Source organism: Chrysemys picta, chromosome 4 (assembly GCF_011386835.1).
Source record: "Chrysemys picta bellii isolate R12L10 chromosome 4, ASM1138683v2, whole genome shotgun sequence".
NCBI classification, from domain to species: Eukaryota; Metazoa; Chordata; order Testudines; family Emydidae; genus Chrysemys; species Chrysemys picta.
Genome location: NC_088794.1, coordinates 111,638,260 through 111,664,655, shown reverse-complemented (window position 1 = coordinate 111,664,655; position 26,396 = coordinate 111,638,260). Strand labels below are relative to the sequence as shown.

The window sequence follows — 26,396 nt, the reverse complement described above, 5'->3', positions numbered from 1 at the left end:
AGTCGTTAATGAAGATATTGAACAGAGCTGGTCCCAAAACAGACCCCTGTGGAACCCCACTTGTTATGCCTTTCCAGCAGGACTGGGAGCCATTAATAACAACTCTCTGAGTATGGTTATCCAGCCAGTTATGCACCCACCTTATATTAGCCCCATCTAAATTGTATTTGCCTAGTTTATCGATAAGAATATCATGCGAGACCGTATCAAATGCCTTACTAAAGTCTAGGTATACCACATCCACAGCTTCTCCCTTATCCACAAGACTCGTTATCCTATCAAAGAAAGCTTATCAGATTGGTTTGACATGATTTGTTCTTTACAAATCCATGCTGGCTATTTCCTATCACCTTACCACCTTCCAAGTGTTTGCAGATGATTTCCTTAATTACTTGCTCCATTATCTTCCCTGGCACAGAAGTTAAACTAACTGGTCTGTAGTTTCCTGGGTTGTTTTTATTTCCCTTTTTATAGATGGGCACTATATTTGCCCTTTTTTCAGTCTTCTGGAATCTCTCCCATCTCCCACGATTTCCCAAAGATAATAGCTAGAGGCTCAGATACCTCCTCTATTAGCTCCTTGAGTATTCTAGGGTGCATTTCATCAGGCCCTGGTGACTTGCAGGCATCTAACTTTTCTAAGTGATTTTTAACTTGTTCTTTTTTAATTTCATCTGCTAAACCTACCCCCTTCCCATTAGCATTCACTATTTTAGGCATTCCTTCAGACTTCTCGGTGAAGACCGAAACAAAGAAGTCATTAAGCATCTCTGCCATTTCCAAGTTTCCTGTTACTGTTTCTCCCTCTTCACTGAGCAGTGGGCCTACCCTGTCTTTGGTCTTCCTCTTGCTTCTAATGTATTGATAAAAAGTCTTCTTGTTTCCCTTTATTCCCGTAGCTAGTTTGAGCTCATTTTGTGCCTTTGCCTTTCTAATCTTGCCCCTGCATTCCTGTGTTGTTTGCCTATATTCATCCTTTGTAACCTGTCCTAGTTTCCATTTTTTATATGACTCCTTTTTATTTTTTAGACATGGGCAGCAACAGTTCAAACTTCCCCACATTGACCAATGCCTCACCCCATATTAGGCAGGACAACCTCCAGAATGAAAAGTAGTGTAGTTTCCATGCCTATTCAATTCTAGTCCTAGGCTGATATTCAAAATAGTGACCTGGAGTGAAGTCTTTGCCCGACTGAAGACAATGGGAATTTTGCCACTGATGCCAATAGAGTCAGGATTTCATCTGTGGGGTAGAAAGGATCCATATCCCATTACCAATTCCCTGTGCCATCCCATCCATGTGCATTGCATAGATCAAAAAATCCCAACAATATGCTGTATGCAATACACTCATACTAGCGGGAGGAGGCTCTCCAGTGTTCTCCATCCCTCCCCTTTTCTCTCTCTCTACTGGTCCTTCTTTCTCTCAGTGTAACAAATGACTACCTGAGTTTGATATTATTAATTCACTCATAGGGCCTGATTCCCAGGTACAGTAAGGTTTCTATTCTGTTCTAATATCATAATTGGGTGTAAATGGCCCCCTTGTGCAGGAGACTTCCTTGGACAGCAGGGAACCCACATAAAGACTCTGTACATCAGCCCTGCCAACCCCTAGCACAGAGACCAAATTGGGGGCATGTCAGGGATATGGTTCGAGCACCCTGCACTCTAGCTATTCTCTGCTTCCTAAGGCAAACAGGGACGTCGAAAAGAAGAGCACAAATAGCAACAGCCAAGAAGTTGCTCTAACTTAAACCAAGGACTGGGCAGGCCTCTGCACAGCTCAGAGCACAAAGGTGGCTTAAAGCTACCTTTACTTTCTTGCTGCATTCCTGCCCCAGAGGAGAGTCAGGCCCATAGGTTTTAAACTTGTGCTCAGACAGACATTTGTCCCTCACAGAGAAAAAAGTTAGAGGGCATGTTGATATTGGCAATAACAGAAGATTAGACTAGTAAATGCAGTGCAGTTAGTACATTTATTGGGGAATGGGCACAAGAAGGAGTCGGGGTTCGCCAAACCAATTGCCAACTAAACCAACATGACAGGCATTTGAACCCACCCTTTGAATTAGGATTGTGCATACATGTGCAATTACTATGTGTGAATATGATAAGACAAACTTAAATGTAATCTCTGCTTCCAGCCAATAAATAGTACAATAGCCCACTTTTCTTAGGAGTGGTGCCAGAAAGGAAGAGGCTTAAAATAGTCTAAAATTTCCCAATCCTGTTTAACCACTACTTTTCCCGGAGAAATTCAAAGCTGCAGTGGCTCTTTCAAACACTTCTCCTGATTGTATTGTTTTCTGCTTAGTGGCTAAGGTGAATTACCCACAATGTGACCAATCAGAGCTCAACAGTTAAGCTATTTCAAATGTCAAAAGGGCATGATACTTCCCCCCAACATTGCAGTAACTAGCAGAGCTGGCCTGGCATCAGGATGCAAACGCTGCAACTTTACCTGCTGCACTGTGCCACTCCACAGAGGAATTCTGGCCAAGTCAGCCAAAATGCCTCCTGAGACTTCTTTCTAGCTCCTCCATCACTACCACCAATTGTAGCCTATGGCTTGAAGCCACAGGCTAACCCATCATCTTTATTAAAATACAATGCTGAGATTTTAACTGAGATTAAAGATCTCCATTTACAAAAAAGATTGCATTGAAAGTCTTTGAAGCTATTGTAGTTATTTTCCATTTTCGCTAAGCATTCTTCAATATAATATTTATATAATAAAGAGTGAAAATCCCTCCTTCATTAACTGGTGCAACTAAAACTAAAACTAATAAATAAAAATATGATGAGTCTCAATGCCTTTAAAGCTGCAAATCCTGACATGACCAAAGCCTAGCATAAAACAACTCAGCAAAAACAGTGCTTCTATAAATATTCTATCAATATTTTTACAGCAGTTATTTCTTTATAAAAATAAAAGCAGGGTGGACAGGGCCCAATTTCAGGTCTGATCCAGCTGAACACATCCTGTCAAGTGCTGAATGCCCTCAAATCCTGTTGAAGTTGATGGGAGTGGAGGGCGCTCAGCATTTGACAGGATCAGCCCCCGTTTGGTAGGAGGGGAAAGGGGTGCAAATTTGTTGAGTGCAATGCTCCCTGTACCTCCAACGTGTAAGAACAACTGGATTTAGACTTTTAAAATATTCATTAACAAATACAATCAGTAGCTTTCCTCAAGGAGCTTCCTTATCATAAATGGTAAAGATACATCAGACATTAAAGCCCTCATCCTGCAACTGGCTGTGTTGGCTTCTGTGTGAGTGCAGGGATCTGCTAATGAGGATTCTGTTGCAGGGTTGGCACCTAAGTGGGCACAACATACAGGACCAAAACACTAGACCCAGCACATAATTAGAGTAAAAAAATCTGTGCAGAGTAAATCCACTGGCTTCTTCTCCCACCTCAACCTCCCTGTGTGCTAATTCAGATGGAATTCCAATAGACCACATCTCTTTCCCTGGGTAATCTCCTTATATCCTGTCTTTTCTGTCCTGTGCATGTTTCACTACCTTCAAAGTCTTCTGTGATCACAGGAGTGTAGTCAAATGAAGTTTGGGGGCAGGATTTTATATATCACAACACACATGGAAACACCCTTATTCTGTAATAATTTAGATCTTTATAGTCAGGGTATTTGTGACCCAAAGGAAATGTTGTTCCCAATTTCTTTCTATTTAGCACCTGCAAATACATCTTTGAGCTGCTTATTATCTTCTACTTACTCACAGAATATAATTTTCTATTTTTTCCCTAATTGATGTGAAAGCAGTAGACATTGGGCTAAAAGGCTTCAAATCACTGTTAATTTACCATTTATTAACATCTGATTGCCTCAAACCTCTTACTGACTTTTTTATTCAACCAATATAATATCAAGACACTTTGAACCCAAGTACCAGTTCAGTGTTTCAGCTGGATTCTGGGACAGTGCCCAAAAGCTATATACAGTTAAATTTATGTTACTTAGCAATGTGCATTCCCTGAGCCAATTCCACTGTTTGCATAAACTGCTGAAACTCTACTGAGTATGACTTAGCTACCAGGTAAATTTGGCCTGCAGAGCTCATTGTTGCCTAAAAACATCTCCTGTAGATTCTAGCCCTCCCCCAGTGTGGCAGCTGGTGAACAGGGAGCAATGAATTACTCAACAAAAACTCTGTATAAACTAACCTTCTTGTACTACTGAAAGTTAAATATATAGCCCCCCAAAATACACATTTGTTCAAATTCGGAACTATGTATAGACTCTATCTCTGTTGTGATAGGTGCTTTCTTATACAACATGAATAGCAGTTTCAGGGCTACTAATAACTTGCCTGGCCAATCAATAAGCATCATCACATTAAATTAACTCCTGAACTGAGGCTTCTTTTTGCCCTTTATTCATGTATTTTGAGAAAAAAATGTGGCAAAATCAGTTTTCTTTTATTAATAGCGTGGGGCATTTTCTCCACTGTATAGCCACAGTGTCTATCCGTTTTGGGTAAGACATAATGGAAAATCGAATGAGGTATTAATAGAATCCTTTTTTAGTAAGGATTCCATCTTGCATTCCATCTTGCATCTGGGCACTAATTAGTTTTTTTAAACTGTTATTATTATTGTTCACAATGCTAATACAGTGCATATATCTTTCACTCCAAAGGATCACAAAGCTCTTTACAAATTTTTAAAATACAGACTCTGGTTTTATATACAAACTCTGAGTATGCAATTCTTTTGTATTGTCGCCTCATCATGCGCATGAAAGGATGTATAGACCAGATGCTCAGCTGGCGTTAATTAGCATAGCTCCACTGAAGTGAATATATATATATATATATATGTGGTTCATATATTCTTAGATTTTTACACTCTGCCGGGTGGGGACCATGTTTTGTACAGTACCAAACACAGTGAAGCCATGATGCTGATTGGGGCCTCTGGGCATTATGGTAATACAAGCATTACATAACAATAATAATAATAAACCAAACCCTACCTGTGCTTGCAATTTTAGAGCAAATGAATTGTGTATGCAAAGTCTGTAATGTGAATTTGTAAGTGCTAATGCATTCTAAGATGAATTTGCAAAATAGAAGCTAGGTTAATACTCTGTTAAATTTAAAAATATGGTCTGCTTTGTGTTGACAGAACTTGATTTTGTCCAGAAGCCCAACCCCCATATGCTCAAATCCATGAAACTCAATTTATTTGCCTTAGAAAGATGAAAGTCTGAGTCAGTGCTGCTGGGATTTGAAGGTCAAGCTGTCAGAAACACAGGCATTACATACCTGTTCCTTAGATCACTAAGCCATCTCCAGCACAGTTGGAGATCCTTTCATTTAAAAATAACCCTAAATTTCTCCATTTTAACTAGACATGGACCAGACCCCCAAACCCACTTTTGAATAATCTCAAACTTTACAGTGTTTGGAATCTAGATGCTAATTTTGTTGCTTGAGCCTATTTCTGCTTTTAATATGCACTCCCTCCAAAAGACAACAGTAATTTATTTGAGTTCTTGGTGTCCAAAGCCCAAGTCCATGAAGTTATTTAGGTTACTGACTTCCACAGAAATCAACAGAAGTTAGAAGTCTAAATATCTTTGTGGATTCGGTATATACTATTAGAATACTCATGCACACAGTTTTAAAATACAGGGGCAGAGCACCGGTTTGTTTGTGGTTGTTGTTGTTTTTACTATGTAGAATATGGATGCTATTGCCAAAAGAGAACACGTGCATATTACCACATTCAAAGAGAAAGCAAAATACCCATGTACAGTACCAGAATCTTTTAATTTCCCCCCTCCCCCATTTTGTAATGCACAAATAATTTTACATTCCTACCTCTGCCTCTTCCATACGAAAGATGAGGAATATTTAAAATAAGAGAAGAAATTGCTTCAACAAGGGGGTGTTTATAATGTTTGTAGAATGAAACAAACCCTATTTTGAACTGGCCAGTCTTACACAAAGAATGGCAGTTGATGTTTCTGCAAAAGCACTGTACGTCTCCCAGATCCTCCAAGACAGCAATTATTTCACTAAGGTCAGACCTCCCTTCCTTCTATTTTTTTTCCCCTTTCTGAATTAACTGATTCTGTAGACCAGCACCTGCTGCCTCCCCATCTCCCAGCTGCTTTCTGTTGGGCTTATTCTTCCAATTCTGCATACTTCACCCCCTCTTAACTGAATGGTTCAAGACATTCAGTGGAAGGGTCAATCTGGGCAAAATGCCAGGAAGTGAAATCACCTATTTACAACTAGATTTCCTGCTATTCTATCTTGTTTCCTTTGGAAACTCTGCCTCTTCACAAATGACCTGGGGGTCCCAGGAGACTTTGTTATGCTATTTTTTTTAAAGGCGTTAACAAAGATGAATTTTACTTGGAATGAAAATTCAATAATTTCTTAAACACAGTTTATTTATTTAGCTCAAAAACCAGTACAAGATTAAAAACACTTCTTGAAAGATGTAGACATGTAGGTGTCAATCTTGCTTTCTCTCTCTCTCTCTCTCTCTCTCTCTCTCTCTCTCTCTCTCTCTCTCTAAGTAGTTTGACCACTTTCCCTAGTATGTAAGGACATTTAGAGTTGCAAACAACATTTTTCCAGGTCTTTGATATGTATGACTAGTGAGGATTCCCAATAATATCCCTATGGACACAAAAAGGAGTGAGATAGAGTAGGAGTGTCAAACACATTTGTAAAGAGAAGGAATTCTATTTTTAATTATGGCCTGTGGGGCATGGTGTAAAATGAGGATTGCATATATTACCCTCAGTCCACAGCAAAGCTGCCACTGATGTCAATGGGAGGTTTGTTCAAAGATAGCATATGACCTTTATATAGGCACAGATCCACAAAGGGACATAGGTGTTGTACGGCTCAATGGACTAACCACTCTCCTGGAGTCAGACAGCTTATGTGGCTAAATCCTTTCTTGTGAGAATGAGTGAGGCACCTGCCTCACTCCACACAAAAGAGCAAAGAGAAGCAGATGCTACCTACTTTAGAACTTTTAGTCCAGGGATTAGCATACTTGCCTTGGATGTGGGAGACTCAGGTTCAATTCCCCTCTCTGCCTGAGAGGGAGAAAGGCTCTGAACAGGGGCCTCCCACCTCTCAGGAGAGTACTCTAACCACTTGGGATATTCTAATGTGGGGCTTCCTCAATCTCTCTCTTTGAAGCTGTTCCACTTCAGATAAATAACGAAATAGTCATTGGGCCAGAGAGAAAGAGGAAGAATGACTCTATAGCTTGGTGGATAGGCACACCCATGGGAGAGCGGGGTCCAATATCCTGGTTCCAATGACTATTTCATTATTTATCCAAAATGGAACAGTTTTAACAAGAAACCATCCAATAGCTCAGTGATGAGAGGACTCTACTGAGAGACGTGGGAGACCCCTATTCAAAGCCTTTCTCTCCTGCTGGCAGAGGGGAAATTGAACCTGGGTCATCAACACCCCAGGTGAGTGCTCCAACTACAGGGCTAAAAGCTAAAAGCAGGGATGGTGTCCCTAGCCTCTGTTTGCCAGAAGCTGGGAATAGGCAATAAGGGATGGATCACTTGATCATTACCTGTTCTCTGCATTCCCTCTGGGGCACCTGGCATTGGCCACTGTTGGAAGACAAGATACTGGGCTAGATGGACCTTAGGTCTGACCCAATATGGGCGTTCTTATACCTTGGGCACTGGTACTGCCAGCACCCCTACTGCTTATTCTGGATGGATAATGAATGGGGCCTGATCCAGTAGTCATGTTCACAGGCAGCAGTGTGTATGGCCAGAGGCAAAGACATAGGTACCTAGGGAACTTACACCGTGGAAATTTAGGCACTGAATGAGTTTAGGCACTTGCAGTGTTAGGTGGCAGCCAAGTGGGGAGTTTGTAGTTTGAAGTGAACCTGAAACGGGGATTTAAGCACTTAAGTGCCTTTGTGGATCTGGGCCTAAACTTTTGTTTATTATAATTATTTATTCAGTACCTGATTCGGCACCACTCGGTTTAGAATGACCACTATTTCTGCCTTTTGTTTCTATTCATTCTCCATCCTCCTTTCTCTTCCCTGTCTTGTGTCTCTCTTCCTTTTTGGCTCTGTATTTCCTTCTATGTAGCAACTCCCACCCACCTTGTGCTTCACTCTCAGCCCCTTTTCCCATTCTGTCACGAAAATGATCAGTGTCATTGTTAGGTTTTAGCATTAATATTCCAATTCAATTAATGTACAGGGGAGTTCACACCTCCGAATCATTGTTTCAGGCTGTCTACAGACTTAGGAAGACACCATCAAAATGGATATACTCAGCTGACATTTGGAATGTTTTCTTTGCTACCACAAGAGCTAAAAATTGATATATTTTTAAATGAAAGCTTAGATTCTGCAGAATCTGAATACATCATGCGGGGCCACACAAATACATCAAGTGGACCAGATCTGTCCAACAGACTGGGTGTTTGACACCCCTACTACAGAGGGAGGAGACTAGATAGGGAAAAGATAACAAATCATACTACTAACATGATAAAATACGTTTGCAGTTTTTCCCGGTTATTATTTTCAGTTTATAGAAAATATCGTATGTCTATTCTCTCCCTCCAGTCTTTGTGCAAAATCTTCATTGGCATCAGAGAGAGTTTTTGCATGAAGATCCAGGCTAGAAAATAGACCATGCATTGTAATGTATCAGATTTTGAGAGTTTTCAGTTAGTGGATCATAAGAGTTATATGATCATCCAAACTTTCACAAATACTGGCTTTTTAACTTTTTGATTATAGATGGGCTATTATGGAAAAAGTACTGAGACACTGGTACATTGTTTTCTAGTGATTTAGTGTACTAAATGTGCATATGCTGGGGGCCCTCCTTCCAGGAGCTTACTGCAGGATTGGAGCCTACATTGCTAACTTTTTATGAAAGGTAACAGAATTGTTTACAATACAAATTATTTTCTTATGTAATTATTAAAAGGGAGCATGACAAATACACAGGCATAGCAGACACAGTATAGGTTTTGAGTTACAATAAATATGTAAAATTTACATTGAGGATTCTGTCGTCCCCCCCCATCACTTCATTTCATTTGTCCCACCTTTCACCAAATGATTAGCTAAAATTTATATGATACACATTGATTCAATAATTACTGTGAAATATGCTTTATTTCAGGGGGAGAAATCCAGAAACTATGAGACAGTGCCATTGGAAATAGTTATTATGGTAGATAGGAACTTGCATGACCTCTACTGGGTTATCACTTCATAACCTTGTAAGTCAGTATTGCTATCACTGTAGTCCTTTTTGAAAGGGAATAATTAAATGTTTGTGATTGTGCAAGTTGTTACGATAGAACAGAAATTCTCATTTTCCTTTCCTCTCCTGTTTTCTGTAAAATAACAAAATTGCAACATGGAATATAAATTCTAAGTGGAATCTTTCATTCTTTTATTTTCATTGTAAGAATTCAGTGAGGTTAAGGATGAAATCTTGGTCTCATTTACTTCAGTGGGGTCAGTATTTCACCCTAAGCATTTTCTTGAAGAAGTATATACCTGTAGGCCACTTATGGACCATATAATCAGTGGGTATTCTTCCAAGCTCATATATGATTTCATATGTGAAATGTGGGTGGGGCTTGTTATTTTACTAAAGCAGTGCTTCAAAAATGATGTAAGTATTGTGCAGCACTGTTTGCTGAAGCTATGATGTCATACCCCAATAGATCACCTGTCAGAGACATTTTTTCAGGAATTATGGTGGTGATTCTCACTTATGTAGAGTGCCTGTTAGTGTTGGGTAATTTAGGGCTAAATTCTTACTTAGCCCTTAGCTCTGACAGAGTGGTGGGACTTTAGGGATAAATTCTGGCTTTGTTTTCCAAGGCACTATGGCTGGGGGAGTAAGTGGTAGCAGAGCTTCAGGGGCTGAGTAGAGGTTCTTGTGCAGGGAATGGGGAGAGGTGGGGAAATTGGGATGACTGAACTCAGCAGAATTCTTTTCTTGCTGGTCCAAAAATAAACAATATCTGCTAAAGAAGAACTTGCCCACCATGCTCCCCACACCACTTTCCCATATCACCTTGGGGGTAATGGATGCCACTGGGCATCTTAGCTAGTCTATCTGTCTACCATTCAGTGGCATTCTAAGTAATCATCTGTCTTGTCTCCTGCCTGAGTAGGCTGATTCCTGCATCTCTCCCAATGCATCTGTAAAACAAAATATAGCTTTTAGTAAGATTAATTTAGTGTATCCCTGCAACAGGGAGGCCTGCCCCTTTTAGGGCCTGTTGCCAGCCTGCATTGTTCCTTTATCAGCCCCAGCTGGGAAAGGGTCAGGTGATGTCAGAGGAGAGCTGCAGGAGGGAGGTTGGCTCCTGTGCCAGGTCCTGAAGCAGAGAGAGTCACAAAGGGAAAGGTCTCTGGGACCTTGCAACCTGGGTTCGTCAGGGGACTAGTTTTCTTTTGTGTTTGAATTAATAAACCATGTCCTGAAGGAAGGCCTTGAAAGAGACTTGGTTTTGGCTCGTGACTAATCTGCAAGCCCTTCCTGGGCTGGGAGAGGCATGCCAGCAGCCTACAATCCCTCTTTCAGTCTACCTCTAGTGAAAATGTATTCCTTAAACCCTTTTGATTGTGAAATATGTGCATGCACACAGCTGATCAATTTCTTGGTCAATCACATGAAAATAATTCTAGCTCATCTATAAAAATGCAAGATGGAATCCTTACTAAAAAAGGATTCTATTAATACCTCATTCGATTTTCCATTATGTCTTACCCAAAACAGATAGACACTGTGGCTATATAGTGGAGAAAATGTCCCACGCTATTAATAAAAGAAAACTGATTTTGCCACATTTTTTTCTCAAAAGATCAAATTGTGTATGTGGAAGACTGAAGAATGCTACCATAAAGAGTCAAGCTATAACACAAAAAATCACGATCACAACTAAAGTAATTTTTAAGGTTTTGACCAATGATTAGACTGGCCATATTTGATATTATGCAACTTGACTGCTGCATAACATCTACTATTGTCTTCATAAACCAGATGTTTTAAGGGCCTTTCATGTAGACTGATAACAGTGCTTATGTAAAAGTAACTGAGTGTTGTAATTGTAGATTACAAAGAAAGTAATACTTTGGAAAAATAGCGATGAGAACATGGAAAAACTTGCTTAGTGAGATAGTTCTTTTTTATTTATTTATTTATTTATTTAATTATAAATGGCAAAGCAAAAGAACTCCAGAAATGGAGGGCTTAATTAGAGCTATTTGTTACTTTAAAATATGCTCATTTCTACCCTGATTCAGTTTTGTGGGACTCCCCACTGCTAAATTCACCTAACTGGGTGCAGGCATAGTTGATGGGGTGGAGGCATAGCAGATGGGGTGGAGGTGGGCAAATTATTATTCTCTTTGAAACTGTGCTGGTTTAAGTCTTAAGCGTTCTGTCACCCAGTGAGTTCACATTTTTGTTTTTTCATGAGGGAGTGGATGGCTCAGGTCACTGGTTATGATTAGATTGTCATCTCTGAACTGTTGGTTCACATCCAGCCTAAGTTATTAGGAAATTTAAAGTTGATGGCCTACTATGTGAAATGAATTGGTAGGACATGTCAATTTCCTAGTGGCTAAGCAATCACAATTGGTTCCAATCACTGCCCTCACTGGCAGTTTCAGAAGAGAAGCCAAGGAGTGAATGGGCATGGAGACTGAATTGCCTTCTCATCCCTAAAGATAGATTCTTCAGAACAAGTTTGAGGTCTATTGGTGGAGTAAGGAATTCTTTTGCTGCTGTTGCTTTATTTGTTCTGTGCCTAATAATGGCTGCTAGTATCCACCCAGAGCCATCAGTCCAGCACCTCTTACAAACTAAATAAATTCCATTTTGAAGCAGAAAAGTTTGCAACCTTGTATGCCATCAGGATCCACATTTCTCAGCCTTTTGCCAAGGCGCTCCAGCAGAGAGTTAGAAGTGGGGACCTGATGTTTCTAATATAACAAATAAAACAAAACACTTTTTTGGTGACAGGGCATAGTATAGATGGATAGCCTTCATACATAATCAATTAACAGTAAAAGGCAAAATGAATGTATTGTTTAATTTTTGGTTAACCTTGAGCACAGACCACATTGCAGTGAGTGACTAATAGGATATGGAAGGTCATGTAGCACATTACCGTCCAGGCCTGAAATCTTTGCTCACACAAGTAGTTCTTACTCACATAGGACTAGATTGTGCACAGTTGCACTGCCTCACGAATAGTCCAAGGAACAAATTCTGACTCAGTGTCATAGTTCCTCCCTTTCCCACTTGTTCTGAGGGAAGAATAAGTTACTTCATCCTTCGTCATAAAGCAATTTCCTCCCTGCTGTGCATCCAACCAGCTACAGTGGGCTGCAAGCTGGGAAATTGGAGCCAGGACTCCTTCCGGGGCATGCCACTCTCTGCCCTCTCACTCACCACCCTTGCTCGCCTCCCCACAGCCTGAATCACTATCTGAACAGCTGAGCACAAGTATAAAGAGGGTCTTACTCTCCTGTGGGGCTGAGTAACAGCTGTGACAAACTAGTCCATTAGCACTTCTATTGAAGGGTCAGTGCCCTTTCCCACATTTGAGCCTCTTAACAAAAGTATCTACTTGATACATCATGCTGCTTTTTATCAAATACATTGCTATTGTATCTGAATGACAAGTCTCATATACCCAGTTACAACATGAAATTATTTTCACCTAAATACTTTAATATCTTTTAGTGAAATAATTGTAATAAACTTGGCAATGACAATAGTTGAACTAACTTTACTTTGGTGAAAGATCAACAATAACAAAGTGCAAGCTAAATGAATTCAAAGCTCTGCTTCAAAATCTGTGGTACAATATGGCCCAGAATTATTAATGTGATTCAATTTAGCCCTAATTCATTTTTAAAACACTCTGTTCACTGGGAAAGCTTCCTATTAGAAGAAATTTAAATCTGATTAAAGATTTAGACTATATTATTAACATACGTTTTCCTTCCAAGTTTCATGTTGCAGGGAGTTAGTACGGTTGCCTTTTATCTTTAGGCATCAGAGTTCAAATTCTGCCTTGTAGTTACAAGTGAAAATGAGTTTGGTCTCAATCTAGACCCTGACCTTGCAACAGGTGGACCCAGGGGCCATTGTTTTCATTTGGATTCAATTCATAATCCTCATTTGTCTCTACTTCAAAGAGTTTACACTGCAAAGAAACTAATGCAAGGTCTACTTTTTTTATGGTTCTTTGGGCAGGAGACAGAACCTTCTTGGGGACTGATCCAAGACTTTGAAACTCACTTCCACAGAAACTAAGAATTACCACAAACTTCATCACTTTTTGTTCCAAGTGCAAAATGCAGTTCCTTTCCCTAGCATTCAAACATTAGAAGCTCATAATAAATCACACACAAGAAAACAAAGCTACACAAGCTAGTTTCTCCTCCAGGGAGAGGAATGGAGAAGGAACCCCTTGCTAGTCACATTGTCTAATGCATCAACGGAAGATGCTCAGATACCTCAATGATGGGTGTGGTATAAGAACATGAAGAGAACGGAACAGTGCCTGAATATTACTGCAGATGTTGGAAATCAAACTAGTTAAAACCAATGCAAACCCCTAATGCAGACACATTTAAACCATTTTAATGCTTGCTTTAAATCAGTTTAGCTTCATTCAGTAATTTACTGACAACAGCTAAACAAATTTAAGAAGAGTTAAACTGGTTTGAGTGTGGGGGGTTAATTAGGGTTATGCACCAATCTAACTAGATGGAATTAACAGTTGCACTAGTTTAACTAAACTGATTTTATATCCTGAGAGGCAGCCTGAGAGACATGGCAGAATTGTGTGAGAGAAACTACATAATACAGACCTGATATTCAGCAGTGATAAGCACCCACAACTGGGGATGGAGTACCTGAAAGATGACAATGGGGCTATAGTCTCTCCCCCCCCACCCCCCATGCCTGGCTCCATTCACTTACTAGGGTATGGAGGCAAGGAAAGGATTTGGGTTTGTTTTTTTGCTTAATCTTCAACTCGGTTTAATCTAATGTTTCCATACTAGGGGGTGGGGGGAAACTATTTGTCATTTGTACTTCAACAAAACAAGGATGTTAAGGTCAAACCTCACTCCTGACACATTTCCTTTGAGGGAGGGCGATGGGCTCGGAGACATTCTTGGGAGCTGAAAGGAGAAATAGTTGAGCTTGGTTCCAGTTTGAGGGAACAGAGGGGTTCCAGCTTGGTCTGGGAGTGCCAAAAGAATCCAGTCCTCCCCCACTTCACAGAGGGAAGAGAAGATGCGAGGAGCGATTCCCCTGTGCGTCCTTCTGCATGCCAGCTCTGTGCTGTGCGGTGCGGAGCAGCCCCGGCGCAACCACACTTGGTGCGAAGGCTCTGGCGCCTGCTACAGTGTTCACCTTGCCCAAGTGCCCTTCAGCAGAGCCCAGGAGGCCTGCGCTGTGCGCGGGGGAGCGCTGAGCACGGCCAGCGGGGAGGCAGAGGTGCGGGCCATCCTCGCCCTGCTGAGAGTGGTTGCAGCCGAGCCCGGCTCCTGGATGTTCTGGCTCTGGCTGGTCAGGGGAGCGCAGCAATGTACCCAGATGGATTGGCCGCTGCGGGGCTTCTCATGGCTGGCGGGCCCCCAGCAGGCGCCCCAGGGAGAGCCCAAGGAGCTGGACAAGTGGGTGAAAGAGCCGAGCAGGTCGTGCATCACCCGGCGGTGCGCGGGGCTGCAGGTCACTGCGGGGCGCCAGGACCTGGAGCCCTGGGGTTGGAAGGAGCTGGCCTGCAAGGACACCACCACCCAAGGCTATGTGTGTAAGTACCAGTACAACGGCACCTGTCCAGCTCCGCGGCCCCAGGGCGCCCGCAGCCTCCTCTACTCGCTCCCTTACCAGCTGCACAGCGCCGCCCTGGACTTCAGCCCCCCGGGCACTGAGCTCGTGGTGGCCTGCCCTGGGCCCCGGGGAGACGTGCGGCTGCTCTGCGAGCTGGGGCAGGGCGGCTACAACTGGACGGGCGCTGGGGAGCAGCTGTGCCCTTGCCCCTCCGGGTACCAGAGCCCCAGCACTGGAGCCTGCATGGAGCCCAGAGACTGCACCAGCGCCCAGGGCGCTTTCCTCTGCGTGTGCGCCCGGGGCTTCCTCCTGGGGGCCGACAAGAAATCCTGTGTGCGCCCCGGGCACATCGGGGGCTCGGCCACGGCGGCACCCGACCCGACCCTGTCTGCGGGGGGGACTGTCCCCAGCAGCAGCTGGGGTGCGCCTTCCCCCTCCTCCAGCTCTCAGCCAAGCACAGCTGGGGAGGTACAGTCCTCGTCCTCCCCCACGTATGTCTTCATTCTGGTCGCCATGGCTGTGGTGACGGTGGTGATCCTGGTCGGGGCCGTGCTGGTGGTCTTCAAACTCTGCTTCACTAAGAGCCCCTCCTCGGCTAGCGGGGACGGCAAGGAGCCGGCTCCAGCAGCAGCCGCAGAGAGTGATCCAGAGGCCACCACCACCAGTTCCGAGAATTCCTTGGAGGCCCGGGGAGACACGGCAGAGAGATTGCAGGGCGAGCCCAGCCCAGAGGAGGAAGCTCCACTCGGGAATTAAGAACCTCTAGGGCACCATGGACCATGGAAGCTTAATTTGAAATGAACCAGCCCTGACTTTCCTTTCGTGTGAGTGACCCCAGGCTGAGCTGGCAGCTCCCACCTATTTGGAGGGAGGCTTCTTCGTGTCAAGGCGTCTCTCTGGAGAGGAAGGATTTGGCGATGTTTCAATGAAACCCTGAACATCTCATCGCCTGGTTTTGTTGTTTTTTTAAACATATTCATGTAAATTGCCACCGGGCTTGGCAGACGTGCCCATGACAATGCCCTGACGAAGGAAGGGTCTGGCTGGGATCTCTGCAACACAGGGCTTGATGTGGCCTTTAATGCATTTATGCTTTATGGCCAAAATGGTCAGACTTGGGTGCTGAAAGTTAAGCACTTAAGCGGCTTGTTTTTCAGGGGTTCCGAGCACCTGCAGCTTCTGGTAATTTCCCTGGGAGTTTTTAATCACATTCTGAAAAGCAGGTCACTTATTTAGGTGCATACTTAAATAAAATATAGAGGATGGGGCCTGAGTTTCAGAAGGGCTGATCACCAGCACCTCCTGTTGACTTCAACTGGAGTTTGGATTCTTAGCATCTCCAGGAAGCAACCAAGTTTGAAAATGTTGACCAAGTTGCCTTACAAGTTGTAAATTATGCCTTGATGTAGAATATTTGAGTGGTACTTGGGGGCTTTAATTTTATTTTTAATTGTTGTTTGAACATTTGGATATATACGCGTCCATAATTTTGGAGGAAACTCAGATCCAAACACTGTTTAGCCAGACTTTTTTTTTAATGTTCAGTTCATTACTGTATTTGAAAAATCATTAAATTGCAGATGGGGAGGTAGGCTAATGGGGAGTTAATTTTGTATCAGTCTATGGAAGAAAAATAAAGGATGTTTTAGAACCTAAATCACTGTTTAGATTGCTTCTTCATACAATATGCAGTTTTGTATTGTAGTTGAGCAACAAAATATTCTGCACAAATGATTGCGAAACTCCCATCTTTCTATTAAAGTGTTTAGATTTAAGGCAATTTGATGCAAAACTTCGTCAGTGCAAATAAGCCATCCCCATGATACCCAGAGTTGCACAACCAAAATGTTGCCAAATTTTTCAGGTTAGAACAGTGGGCATGAGTCCAAGTATAGCCCAAATTCTTCTCTCCGTCACATAAGTTTGATGTATTGATTTCTATGGGTTTCCCCTGCAAGTAAACAATGGAAGGTTTGCTCTCTGTACGTCCTTCCTAGGTGATGCAATCCCTTTGTTTGTGATTTCCTTTCAGCAGTCCCATAAATCAGTTATTGGTCTGGGCACACACCTTACTTTCTTTGCAATTCAAAATGCTGATACTCCCTTCCAATTATGGCATTGTTGATTCTCAGTTAGGGTATTAATGGTAAGTATTGATTTGAAGTCTTCTGAATGCAATAAGAGACAGGTAAACTGGATCACTACCAAACCTGTTCCACAGAAAACCTTTGCTTCATTTAAAAGAAGCAAGAGCTTGGAAATGTCTGTTTCTTAAACATTTCCTACATTTCCCCCCCTATCTAGACCTGGCCTTAATTCCCTCTTTCCCTTTGCCCCCCTCTTTCCTAATTTTGAGGATTTGGCTTCAAAAACAAAGTAAATTCCTAGACCTTTTTCATTCAAAGATAGCTTTGAAAATGTACACCAATGTAAAGTGATGCTATGGCTAAAGTTTGCCACAGTGATTTTTCCTAAAGTTCATGAAATATTTAGAGTACCTTCTACCTCAACCTACATCTAGCTAGTTTTTGTGACCCGTGAAAAGGGTCCTTTGATTTTGGCAGGGGAATCGCAGCCCAATTCATATTTTTGTGGTGCAGTGCTGCACCAACCTTTGCTGATGGCACTAGGTCCACCATGAGTTCCTTCCAAGCTGGCTACTTGTTCTAATACAACGGTTCTCAAATTGTGCGTCAGGACACCAAAGTGGGTCACAATCCCATTTTAATGGGGTCCAGGGCCACCCAGAGGATTCAGGGGGCCTGGGGCAAAGCAATTTCAGGGGCCCCTTCCATAAAAAAAAAGTTGCAATACTATAGAATACTATATTCTCATGGGGGCCCTTGTGGGGCCCGCAGCAAATTACCCCATTTGCCCCCCCTCCTCTGGGCAGCCCTGATGGGGTCACCAGGGCTGGCTTAGACTTCCTGGGGCCCATGTCTGAAGCGTGAGCCCCGCCATGTGGGGCTGAAGCCAAAGCCCGAGGGCTTCAACCCTAGGCAGCGCAGCTCAGGTTACAGGTCCCATGCTTGGGGCTGAAGCCCTTGGGCTTTGCCTCTCCCCTACCTGGGGTGGTGGGGCTTGGGCTTCCCCCCCTCCATGGGGCAATGGAGCTTGGGTGGCTCAGGCTTCGGTCCCCCCTTCCTGGGGTTGTGTAGTAATTTTTGTTGTCAGAAGGGGGTCGCGGTGCAATGAAGTTTGAGAACTCCTAATAGATGGTGTCGTGGGGTGAACTCACTGCTGGAATGCCTCCTTCTGGCTGCTCTGGGTATTAGCTCCTTCCAGGTTCAGTGCCCCTTCTGTTGCTTGTTCACACACCATGCTGCCCCCCAACTCAGGCTGCTCTCCCTTCATGGCTTGAGCCTCCAACTAGGTCACTATGTCCCCCTTTTGGGGCATCACAGTCTCTCCCTACAGACTGTCTCAGGCAGGCTTCCCAATCACTGTCCTATCTGTGCCACTTCCCCAGTGGTTAGTAGGGGAACTCACGCTCACCCTCTACTCCGGGTTCCAGCTCAGGGACTCTCTAACCAATGGCCAAGGACTGCAACATCCCACCTTGCTGCTACTTCCCTGAGCCTTTTCCTACTCTGCCTCTTTCAGGCTTCCACTCCACCACCCTTCTGGGTAAACTCTTCCTTTAAGGCCTGGATCCCCAGGGTTTCTACTCTCCCCCTGGGTTTTCTTCTTTCTCTTTCTAAAGCCCAGAACATGGCTGGAGGCTTCCATGCTGCAGCCCTTTTCTGCTGACAACTTTCTGGCTTTATATTAGCCCTGCCTGGTCCTTCTTCGCTGAGGTCCATCATCAATCCAGGGTTACTTAGGCCACCTTACTCCCCACAGGTGTGGCCTATCTGCTTAATTGGCCCCTTCTCAGCCTCATCAACCCTTCCTAGGTTAGCGTGGAGTTAATACCCCATCACAAATGGGCCATTGGACTAGGAGTCAGGAGCAGAGATGGTTGGAAAACTCTCAGGCCAGCTGGTTCCCTGGGCTGCCTGACTCTTGAGGCAGCTGGCTCCATGGGCTGCAGGAGTCAGACAGTCTGGAAAACTGGCTTGGTCTGGTGTTTGGTAACCTTTAAAATCTTTATTAAATGGTGGCATCTATACATAGACTCCAGCAGTGAATTTTTCACCTCTCCTGGAACAGGAGAATGAGGTGGAGAACAAATGTCTCCTCATTGCATATAAATAAATACAGATACATTTGGAGGACCTCAAAGAATCACCTCATGGGCCCTCCCCAGAATCAGAGGTGAACTAGCCTTTACAAAACAAACTGGCTACTAATTTGAATATTTTCTAATATATTTTCAGTTATACTTTGCAAAGATAAATGCTTTTCATCTCAAATATAAGCCATCCAGGCGGGCTGATTCTGTGTTCAGATGTGCATATATCTGAAAAGTGACTAATAGGTTATATGTGGCTTTCAGTTCTTGCACAATTTAAGTCACTGGGAGCTTTGGGGAAACTCTTGCTTGCCTTACTTTTGCAAAGTTTTTAACACAAAATCCTCATCTCTTTCCCATTTCAGACATTGAATATCCAAAAAGGGCTATGAAACTTCTCAAACAGTTTTGTCTTTTCAAGACTAAATTATGGCAATTCTTTGTTTCCAGGAACCTTGCACACATATGGCTGTATTCTGAGAGCTGTTAGGCACCTGCAATTGCCTTTCACTTTAATTTGGAGTTGCAGGTGTTCAGCACCTCTCAAGATTTGACTCAGAGGATGTAACTTATTCAAAATGCATGAAGTTTGGCATCACCCAGAGACATGGCTGTATGGGCCATTAAATAATTTATACATTTTGTGGTGGGTTGATTTGCCTAATAATGGGCATTGTAAGCCCAAAGCTCAAGTTAGTTATGTGTTTACATAAGTTCCCGGTCAGTGGATGTGAATTCTCAAATTCCATTTACTTCACTGGGAGTACATGGACAGAAGACAATGTGTGACCCCAAGAGCATAAATTATGAACTAAAGTGAAGTATCTTATTTTCTACATCCTGTTCATGGTACTTTATTTATGAGATTGCTAGAGTTGCAGGGAAGGAAAAGCCACACAAAGGTCTTGCATCTCCAGATCGAGGAACATAATGAGACAGGATATCTATTCAGCAAGTCACAATGGGCCAGGTTGCCTCCCTCGCTGTGCAAAACCATAAGAGGGGGGACATGGAAATCTCTGCTGGGGTTTTTCATGGAGAGGGCCTCAAATTGTCCTGCTGGGACAGGGTTTGCCCTGGGGAAAAACAGCACCAAAGTTGGCAAAGATCCTGGGGCATCTGGCTGTACCTACACAGCAGCTCTGGCTCCACAGGTCCCCACTCCTTGGCAATTGTGGCTTTACTGGAGCTGGACTACCACGGGGTCCAATGCCACAAAGTTCCAAGGGCCTGGGCCTGGATTAACTTTTCCAGCTAACTTCCATGGGTGGGGAGGAGAGGGGGGGGAAAGGGGGGTGGGCAATGAACACCTCTCCAGTTGCCCTTCCTCTCACTCCCCTACCCCTTGACATGACCCTGAACACACAGGGAGCCCTCCACAAGGTTATTGGTGCATCTCTTCTGTGCAGAGGAAGGGGAGATCTGCAGTCAGGGGATCCTCCCTTGTGCATGTCTATGGAGGTACAATCTGGCTTTATAGTTAGGTGAAGCTCATGGAGTTCATGGTTTCTTAAAGCTTTCAAAGTATTTTTGCTGTTTACAAAACTAGGCCATAAATCTTTTCTTCCCCCTACTTGTAATTTTTTCCTAAGGGAAACTTAATAAATAAAAAGTTGTCCTACCTAAAGGGAAGGTGTTTTATATATCAGAGATGAAAAAACCCTCCAAAAGCAAAGTTAGTATGTGTGGGTACCCTGGATATTGTATATGCTGTATTTATTTTTGCTTTACAGAAATTCTCTCTCTACTCCTTTTTTCACGTTCTCCCTCTTCGTATTTGTTTTTCACTCTGCGTACTTTCTGCTCTGTTTTTGCCTTATTTTGTCAATGTATTTTTTCTTAAATAAAATGCAAACCCAATAACATTTGAATTTGGTTTGAACCCAAGATATTTGGATGAACTTGAAATTTGTACTGTGGTACAAAATAAATATATCCACCTGTAATGCATATCACAGAAATATGGGAGGAGAAGGAGATAAATTATTTGTTGGCTGAACATTTCTGGAATGTTTAAAACCCAGAGAACAGATATTTTGGGAGCAGGGGGAAATAGTCCTTGCTTTTCTCCAACTCCCTACATTTAGATCATTGTCTTCTCAGATGTACAACCAATAAGTGGCCGGTTTGCAACATATAGTTTAGCACATATAACTGCTAACACAGTAACCTTAATGCAATTCTCAGCATTAAGAAACATGCCTGATCCAGCATCAATTAAGTCAATTAAAGTTTTGCCATTCACTTCAATCGGAGCAGAATCAAGTCCATATGTTTGGGTAAATTCATAAATATATATTAAAACTTCTGGGAGGGGCAAACTGTATAGTTTTTGTTTAACTATCATGTAATACCACATGTGAGAGACCACAATGAAATGGAAACATATATCCAAAATGTGAGAGGGATGGAGAGCAGGGCCGGCTCCAGCTTATTTGCTGCCCCAAGTGGCGAAAAAAAAAAAAAAGATAAAGCCGTGATTGGCGGCACTTCGGCGGCAGCTCTACCGCGCTGCTTCATTCTTCGGCGGCAATTCAGCAGCCGGTCCTTCCCTCCGAGAGGGACTGAGGGACTCACCGCCAAATTGCCGCCAAAGACCTGGACGTGCCTCCCCTTTCCATTGTCAGCCCCAAGCACCTGCTTCCTGCTCTGGTGCTGATGGAGAGATGTCATGCCCTGGTCCATGCATGTCACTGCAGCAGCATGTGTGTCTCTTCATGGTTTTTGAACATGGCATACTACACCTAAAAGTGGGTGTTATTTGAATGATTTTTGACACATGAAACATACCACTCCATCTCCTACTAAAACACATATATTGTATTGGTCATGTTTATATAATTCAATGTTTTAAATGATCAGATATCTATGACCTATGTTATACAGGTCAGACTAGATGACTTACTTAGTTCCTGTCCCAAGGATCTCACAATCTGTCTTTTTGTCCTGTGTTTGTACAGCACATAGCACAATGGGGTCATGGTCCATGACTGGGGCATCTAGGTACTATAGTAACACAATAAATAAATAATGGTCCCTTCTGACCTTAAAATCTATGAATCTATGTTAAAAAATTGAAGGTCCACACCTCTCATCTAGCACAGTAGTCCAAGAAATGCATCCTTTTGCTATCTCTTGAATCTCATTTCTAATCCCTTAATTCCTTCCAAGGTAGTGTAGACAGTTATAGACATCTTTTGGGGCGTGTACATTTTGATCATGAATGTATGATGAATATTTGATGATTTAGGGTCATCATATAATCAGCAATAAAATGTTAATTGTCCAAAAACTGTTTAATAATAATTTAACTACTGAAGGTTTCAGTGTTATGGGATTAAGGTGAAATCTCAAGGTGGCTAAGGACAAAATTCATATGCTTCAAAGCATTTTAAAAAACAAAAAAACATCCCGTCCTCTTTCCACATACTACAGTTTAATGAAGATTTTAAACATGAATAAACTCAAGTTTTCCCCAGGAAATATAATTTCTCTATCATTTAATTAAGCTTCTTCATGTTTTAAAACTGCCTTATCTTTCTTAGGCTATTGCATGGAGCTTAATCCTTGATACACAATACTTAATTCCGTCTAGATAGAACTTTTTTTATTTCTTAAGGATACGGCCATTTGTTGATGTTCTAGATAATGCTGCACTGAGGATATTATTCATACCCGGTTCAGGGGGCAGTATGAAGTCAATGCAGCACTTAAATCTCACTGAGGCCCTATATTGAGGGCTAGGATTGTGCATGGCCTTGCGCTGGCCCTCGGCCCAGTGCTGATTTTTACCCATAATGCCTATGGTCAGGGGAACACATTAGGCTGAAACACTTGTGCCCACATGCATGGTTTCTTTTTAAGTGTCTTCTTTCTCTCCTTGCTGCAATTGTAGAAGTTATGGGGACAAATCAGCAACAGAACCAATTTACAAACAAATAAAACATATAATTTGCAAAGAGACTCAAGTATCTGTCCCCAGCCACACACTGCATAAACTTTCCCCGTTTGTTGTTTCAAGTGTTTGAACTCATAAGGCCTTGGCCTGCAAAAAGATCAAGAGTTCCAATTGCTAATCAAGGAGCAGCACATGTCCTGTAATATGTTAGAATAGTCTGATGTGTTTTCCAGAACATAATTAGCAGGGCTGGTCTGTTGGTCTAATGATAACATTTTGCCTCATCAGGCTGGAAGCCTGGTTTGTGTTTAGATCTTGCTTTCTCTAGACCAGCAATGAATTTTGCGGAGATAGTATACGCAGCATCTGTTCAGAAAGCAAGTCCAACACATTGCTCAGCACCAACCCCTCACACTATATAATGAGTATCAATGATGACTCTGAATGAACTCTCCTCCAGCCCTACTTAGCCAGTAAGATTGATGGAAGACCCTTAGCATTGTAGTCAAAACCATCCTTATCTCCCAAAAGAATAAGTAATTAACATAAAATATTTTTCCTCTTCACTAACAAAAAGTGCTTGTTCCCACTCTTTGTTATATCGTCAAATTAAAAGGATTAAAACACAGTAAGCAACATAAGCATCGCCCTATTTGTATAAATTGTGCATCATAGTCTAATTTGTTCTGTACTTTAATGACTTTAGTTTAATAGCTAACTCTTGAAAGTATTCATCACAAATCCCCTTTTTCTTATCTTACACATCAGATAGAGACAGCTACCGGGGATTGCCCTGCACATCAGGCAGAGATTGCTAACATTGCTTTCAAAACTCCTGAATGTAACTTATCTTGCTGTTTTACAAATTCAGACTAGAACTCTCAAAAGAACCCCCTGCTGGCACATCAGAGGAAGACAGGTTTGCTGGAGTAAAATGTTTTACCTTATGTTTGGAATGTGCATTCCTTTTTTGTGTTAAAAGATTGAAGCGGCCACATGTTTAGCTAGATTTAAAAAGAAGATTGCAATGCTCTTTCTATACTCCCTAAATAACTTTGGGAAAGTGGGAATAGTTTATTTAAATTGAATGCTACCTGCGCAGGAACAGTAGTCTCATGCTACATGTAATCCAGCATAATGAAATATAATGTATTCAGCTCTTCTAGATAAAATACTCACTCCTATGATCTAGCTAACAGACCATAAGTGTTACACATTTTTGATAAATATGGGTGTTTGATGAGCTTATCTCCCATTCTTGGGGGTTTCTTCTTTTCATGCTTTTTAAATTAATTTTTGGTTCTGAGGATAGGTCCTGGACCAAGTGCTCTTGAAACTGAAATCCTATACTGACCAGATTAAGCACAGTGGAAATCTATTGTAGCCCTTAATGATGAAATTGTGAATTTAGTTCAAACATGTGGGGAGCAAGATATAAGCCACTTCTGGTTCTTAAAAGAAAGTATATTTGTTTTATTTATGTATCACAATTCAGGGTTTTTTTTAAAAATAAAGTATTAAATCTCTGAATCTTATGTATGGGTGATGGGAAGTACAATAGTTTTCCATTCCCATGTTGTTAAGATATTTACATTACTTTATGTATCAAACAAAAATATTGTAAGAAATTTTTCTATTGGAATAATAAAAAGGAAAGAGGCAGGGGCAGAGGGGAAGCCAGAAAGTTGAGATTATAACAGTTTGAAATATTAAAAAAAAAATCAGAGACTAGGATTTCTCTCTCTCATACTGCTTCTGCCATCTATTTGGTTTCTAGGTTTTTGTCCTAAGATTTATGGGTACCCAGCAACCTGCTTATGATAATACTCAGTTCTTAGAAAAAGCTCCGATACTTTGTACCTTTACAAATAACCAATAGCTTTGAAAGCAGCAGTTTCAACACTCATATACTTAACTTATTTTATTCAAAAGATAGAGTTTTATCTCTGGAATTGTGGGGCAAGACTTGGGGGGGAGGGGAGGGAAATCCTTTGTCTGAGTGCATATTTACAGCAATTTTTTCCGCTCACTATACTCACAATGTTATCACTAACTCCAAAGCTGTCTTCTGTGGTTACAAAGGTGAAGCTGAAAGCAGAATTTTGGCTCCTTTGTTTAAAGTGAATGAAGTTTCAGTAGTTGGTGCAGGAATCCCAGATAATATAAAGTGACTACATGGAAGGTCTTTTTAATGTCCAAATGATGCTCCATTTCCACATCTAAGCCTTGCCACACAATCCAAAGACTGTTTTTTGTATCTCTACAAGAGTTCCTTCCCTGGCCCTGTGACCCTTCTCTCTCTATTTCGAACTCCTTCCCTTTTCAAGGCTATGTAGCGCTCTGTCCCCGCCTATGTGTGATCACTGGTCACCTGCCACTCCCTTAGTTCGAGTCAGCATTCCATCAATTCTGCCTCCTTCCATGTCCCCTTCTCCTACAAACACCTCCATGCCTTTTCTAATACTGCCAACTTGCCTGGGATGTTCTTTTTTAACCTTCAGTTTCCTCTCAGAACTAGGGTGACCAGATGTCCTGATTTAGGGCCTTTGTCTTATATAGGATCCTATTACCCTCTCTCCCCCCAGTCCTGACTTTTCACACTTGCTATCTAGTCACACGACTCAGAACCCACCTTCCCCCTGCAAGCAATGATCTTCTCATCCATTCCTTTGAACAACTGAAAACAAACAAAAAATCCCACCAACCCCTCCCCCCCCCATAATTATAAAAAACAGGCAAACAGCTAAGAATTAACATGACATGTACTGTACTATCCAAGTACTCCCACTCTCTGTATTCCCCCCTCCATCTCTTGTGTTGTGATCAGTTTAGATGGCAAACTCTTTGGGGCAGGAACCAGGGGGTAAAAGCCTCAGATGTTGTAAATTAGTGTAGCTCCATTGACATCAATAATTTACATAAGCTGAGGGTCTGGCCCCTTGACTTTAGGCTGTGAATAAGCAGCTTTTTATATCGATTTTTAAACGAACAAAAAGCCAAAGGAAGAAACTACAGAATCTAAGATACAAAAGACATGTTTTTAAATAGAATGTTGTTCCGGTTCTTCCAAAAGGAATCAAAAACTCTTTAAAGGAGCTATTTTATATTTTGAATTAGCTTAGAATTTGTTTATTTTTTGCTCTCCCTGTGGCCTCAGTCAGATCATATGCAAAATAAATCTGCAATGATGCTAGGAAAAGAAATTGATTAATAGTGCTATTGATTTTTTTTTCTACTCAAAAGATCAATGCATTCTGCATTTTCCTTTTATCCATGTCTGGTCTCTGCTTGATTATATAATATAGTAGACTCCACATAGGATTTTATTTTGCACACTTTATCCAGCTAAAGCTTCCATTGAGCCTTAGTTGGCACTCTGATAAATTATACACCTTTTTCATTTTATTACAGTGCATTCTAATCAATAAATACCTTGTCTGTCAACTCAG

At 42.0% G+C, this 26,396-nt stretch overlaps 1 protein-coding gene and 1 long non-coding RNA gene across 2 annotated transcripts in view; both read left to right on the top strand.

Moving 5' to 3' along the window:
* LOC135983444 (uncharacterized) overlaps positions 1-26,396 on the top strand; it is a 380,072-nt gene that overhangs the window by 333,501 nt on the left and 20,175 nt on the right. The window lies entirely within an intron of this gene.
* CLEC14A (C-type lectin domain containing 14A) lies at positions 12,805-16,532 on the top strand. Its single transcript, XM_005301546.4, has one exon. The coding sequence runs from the start codon at positions 14,336-14,338 to the stop codon at positions 15,629-15,631; it is 1,296 nt and encodes a 431-aa protein (XP_005301603.2). The 5' UTR covers positions 12,805-14,335; the 3' UTR covers positions 15,632-16,532.

Coding starts and splice junctions, on each gene's coding strand:
- CLEC14A (XM_005301546.4), top strand. CDS start 14,336: ATGCGAGGAGCGATTCCCCTGTGCGTCCTTCTGCATGCCAGCTCTGTG.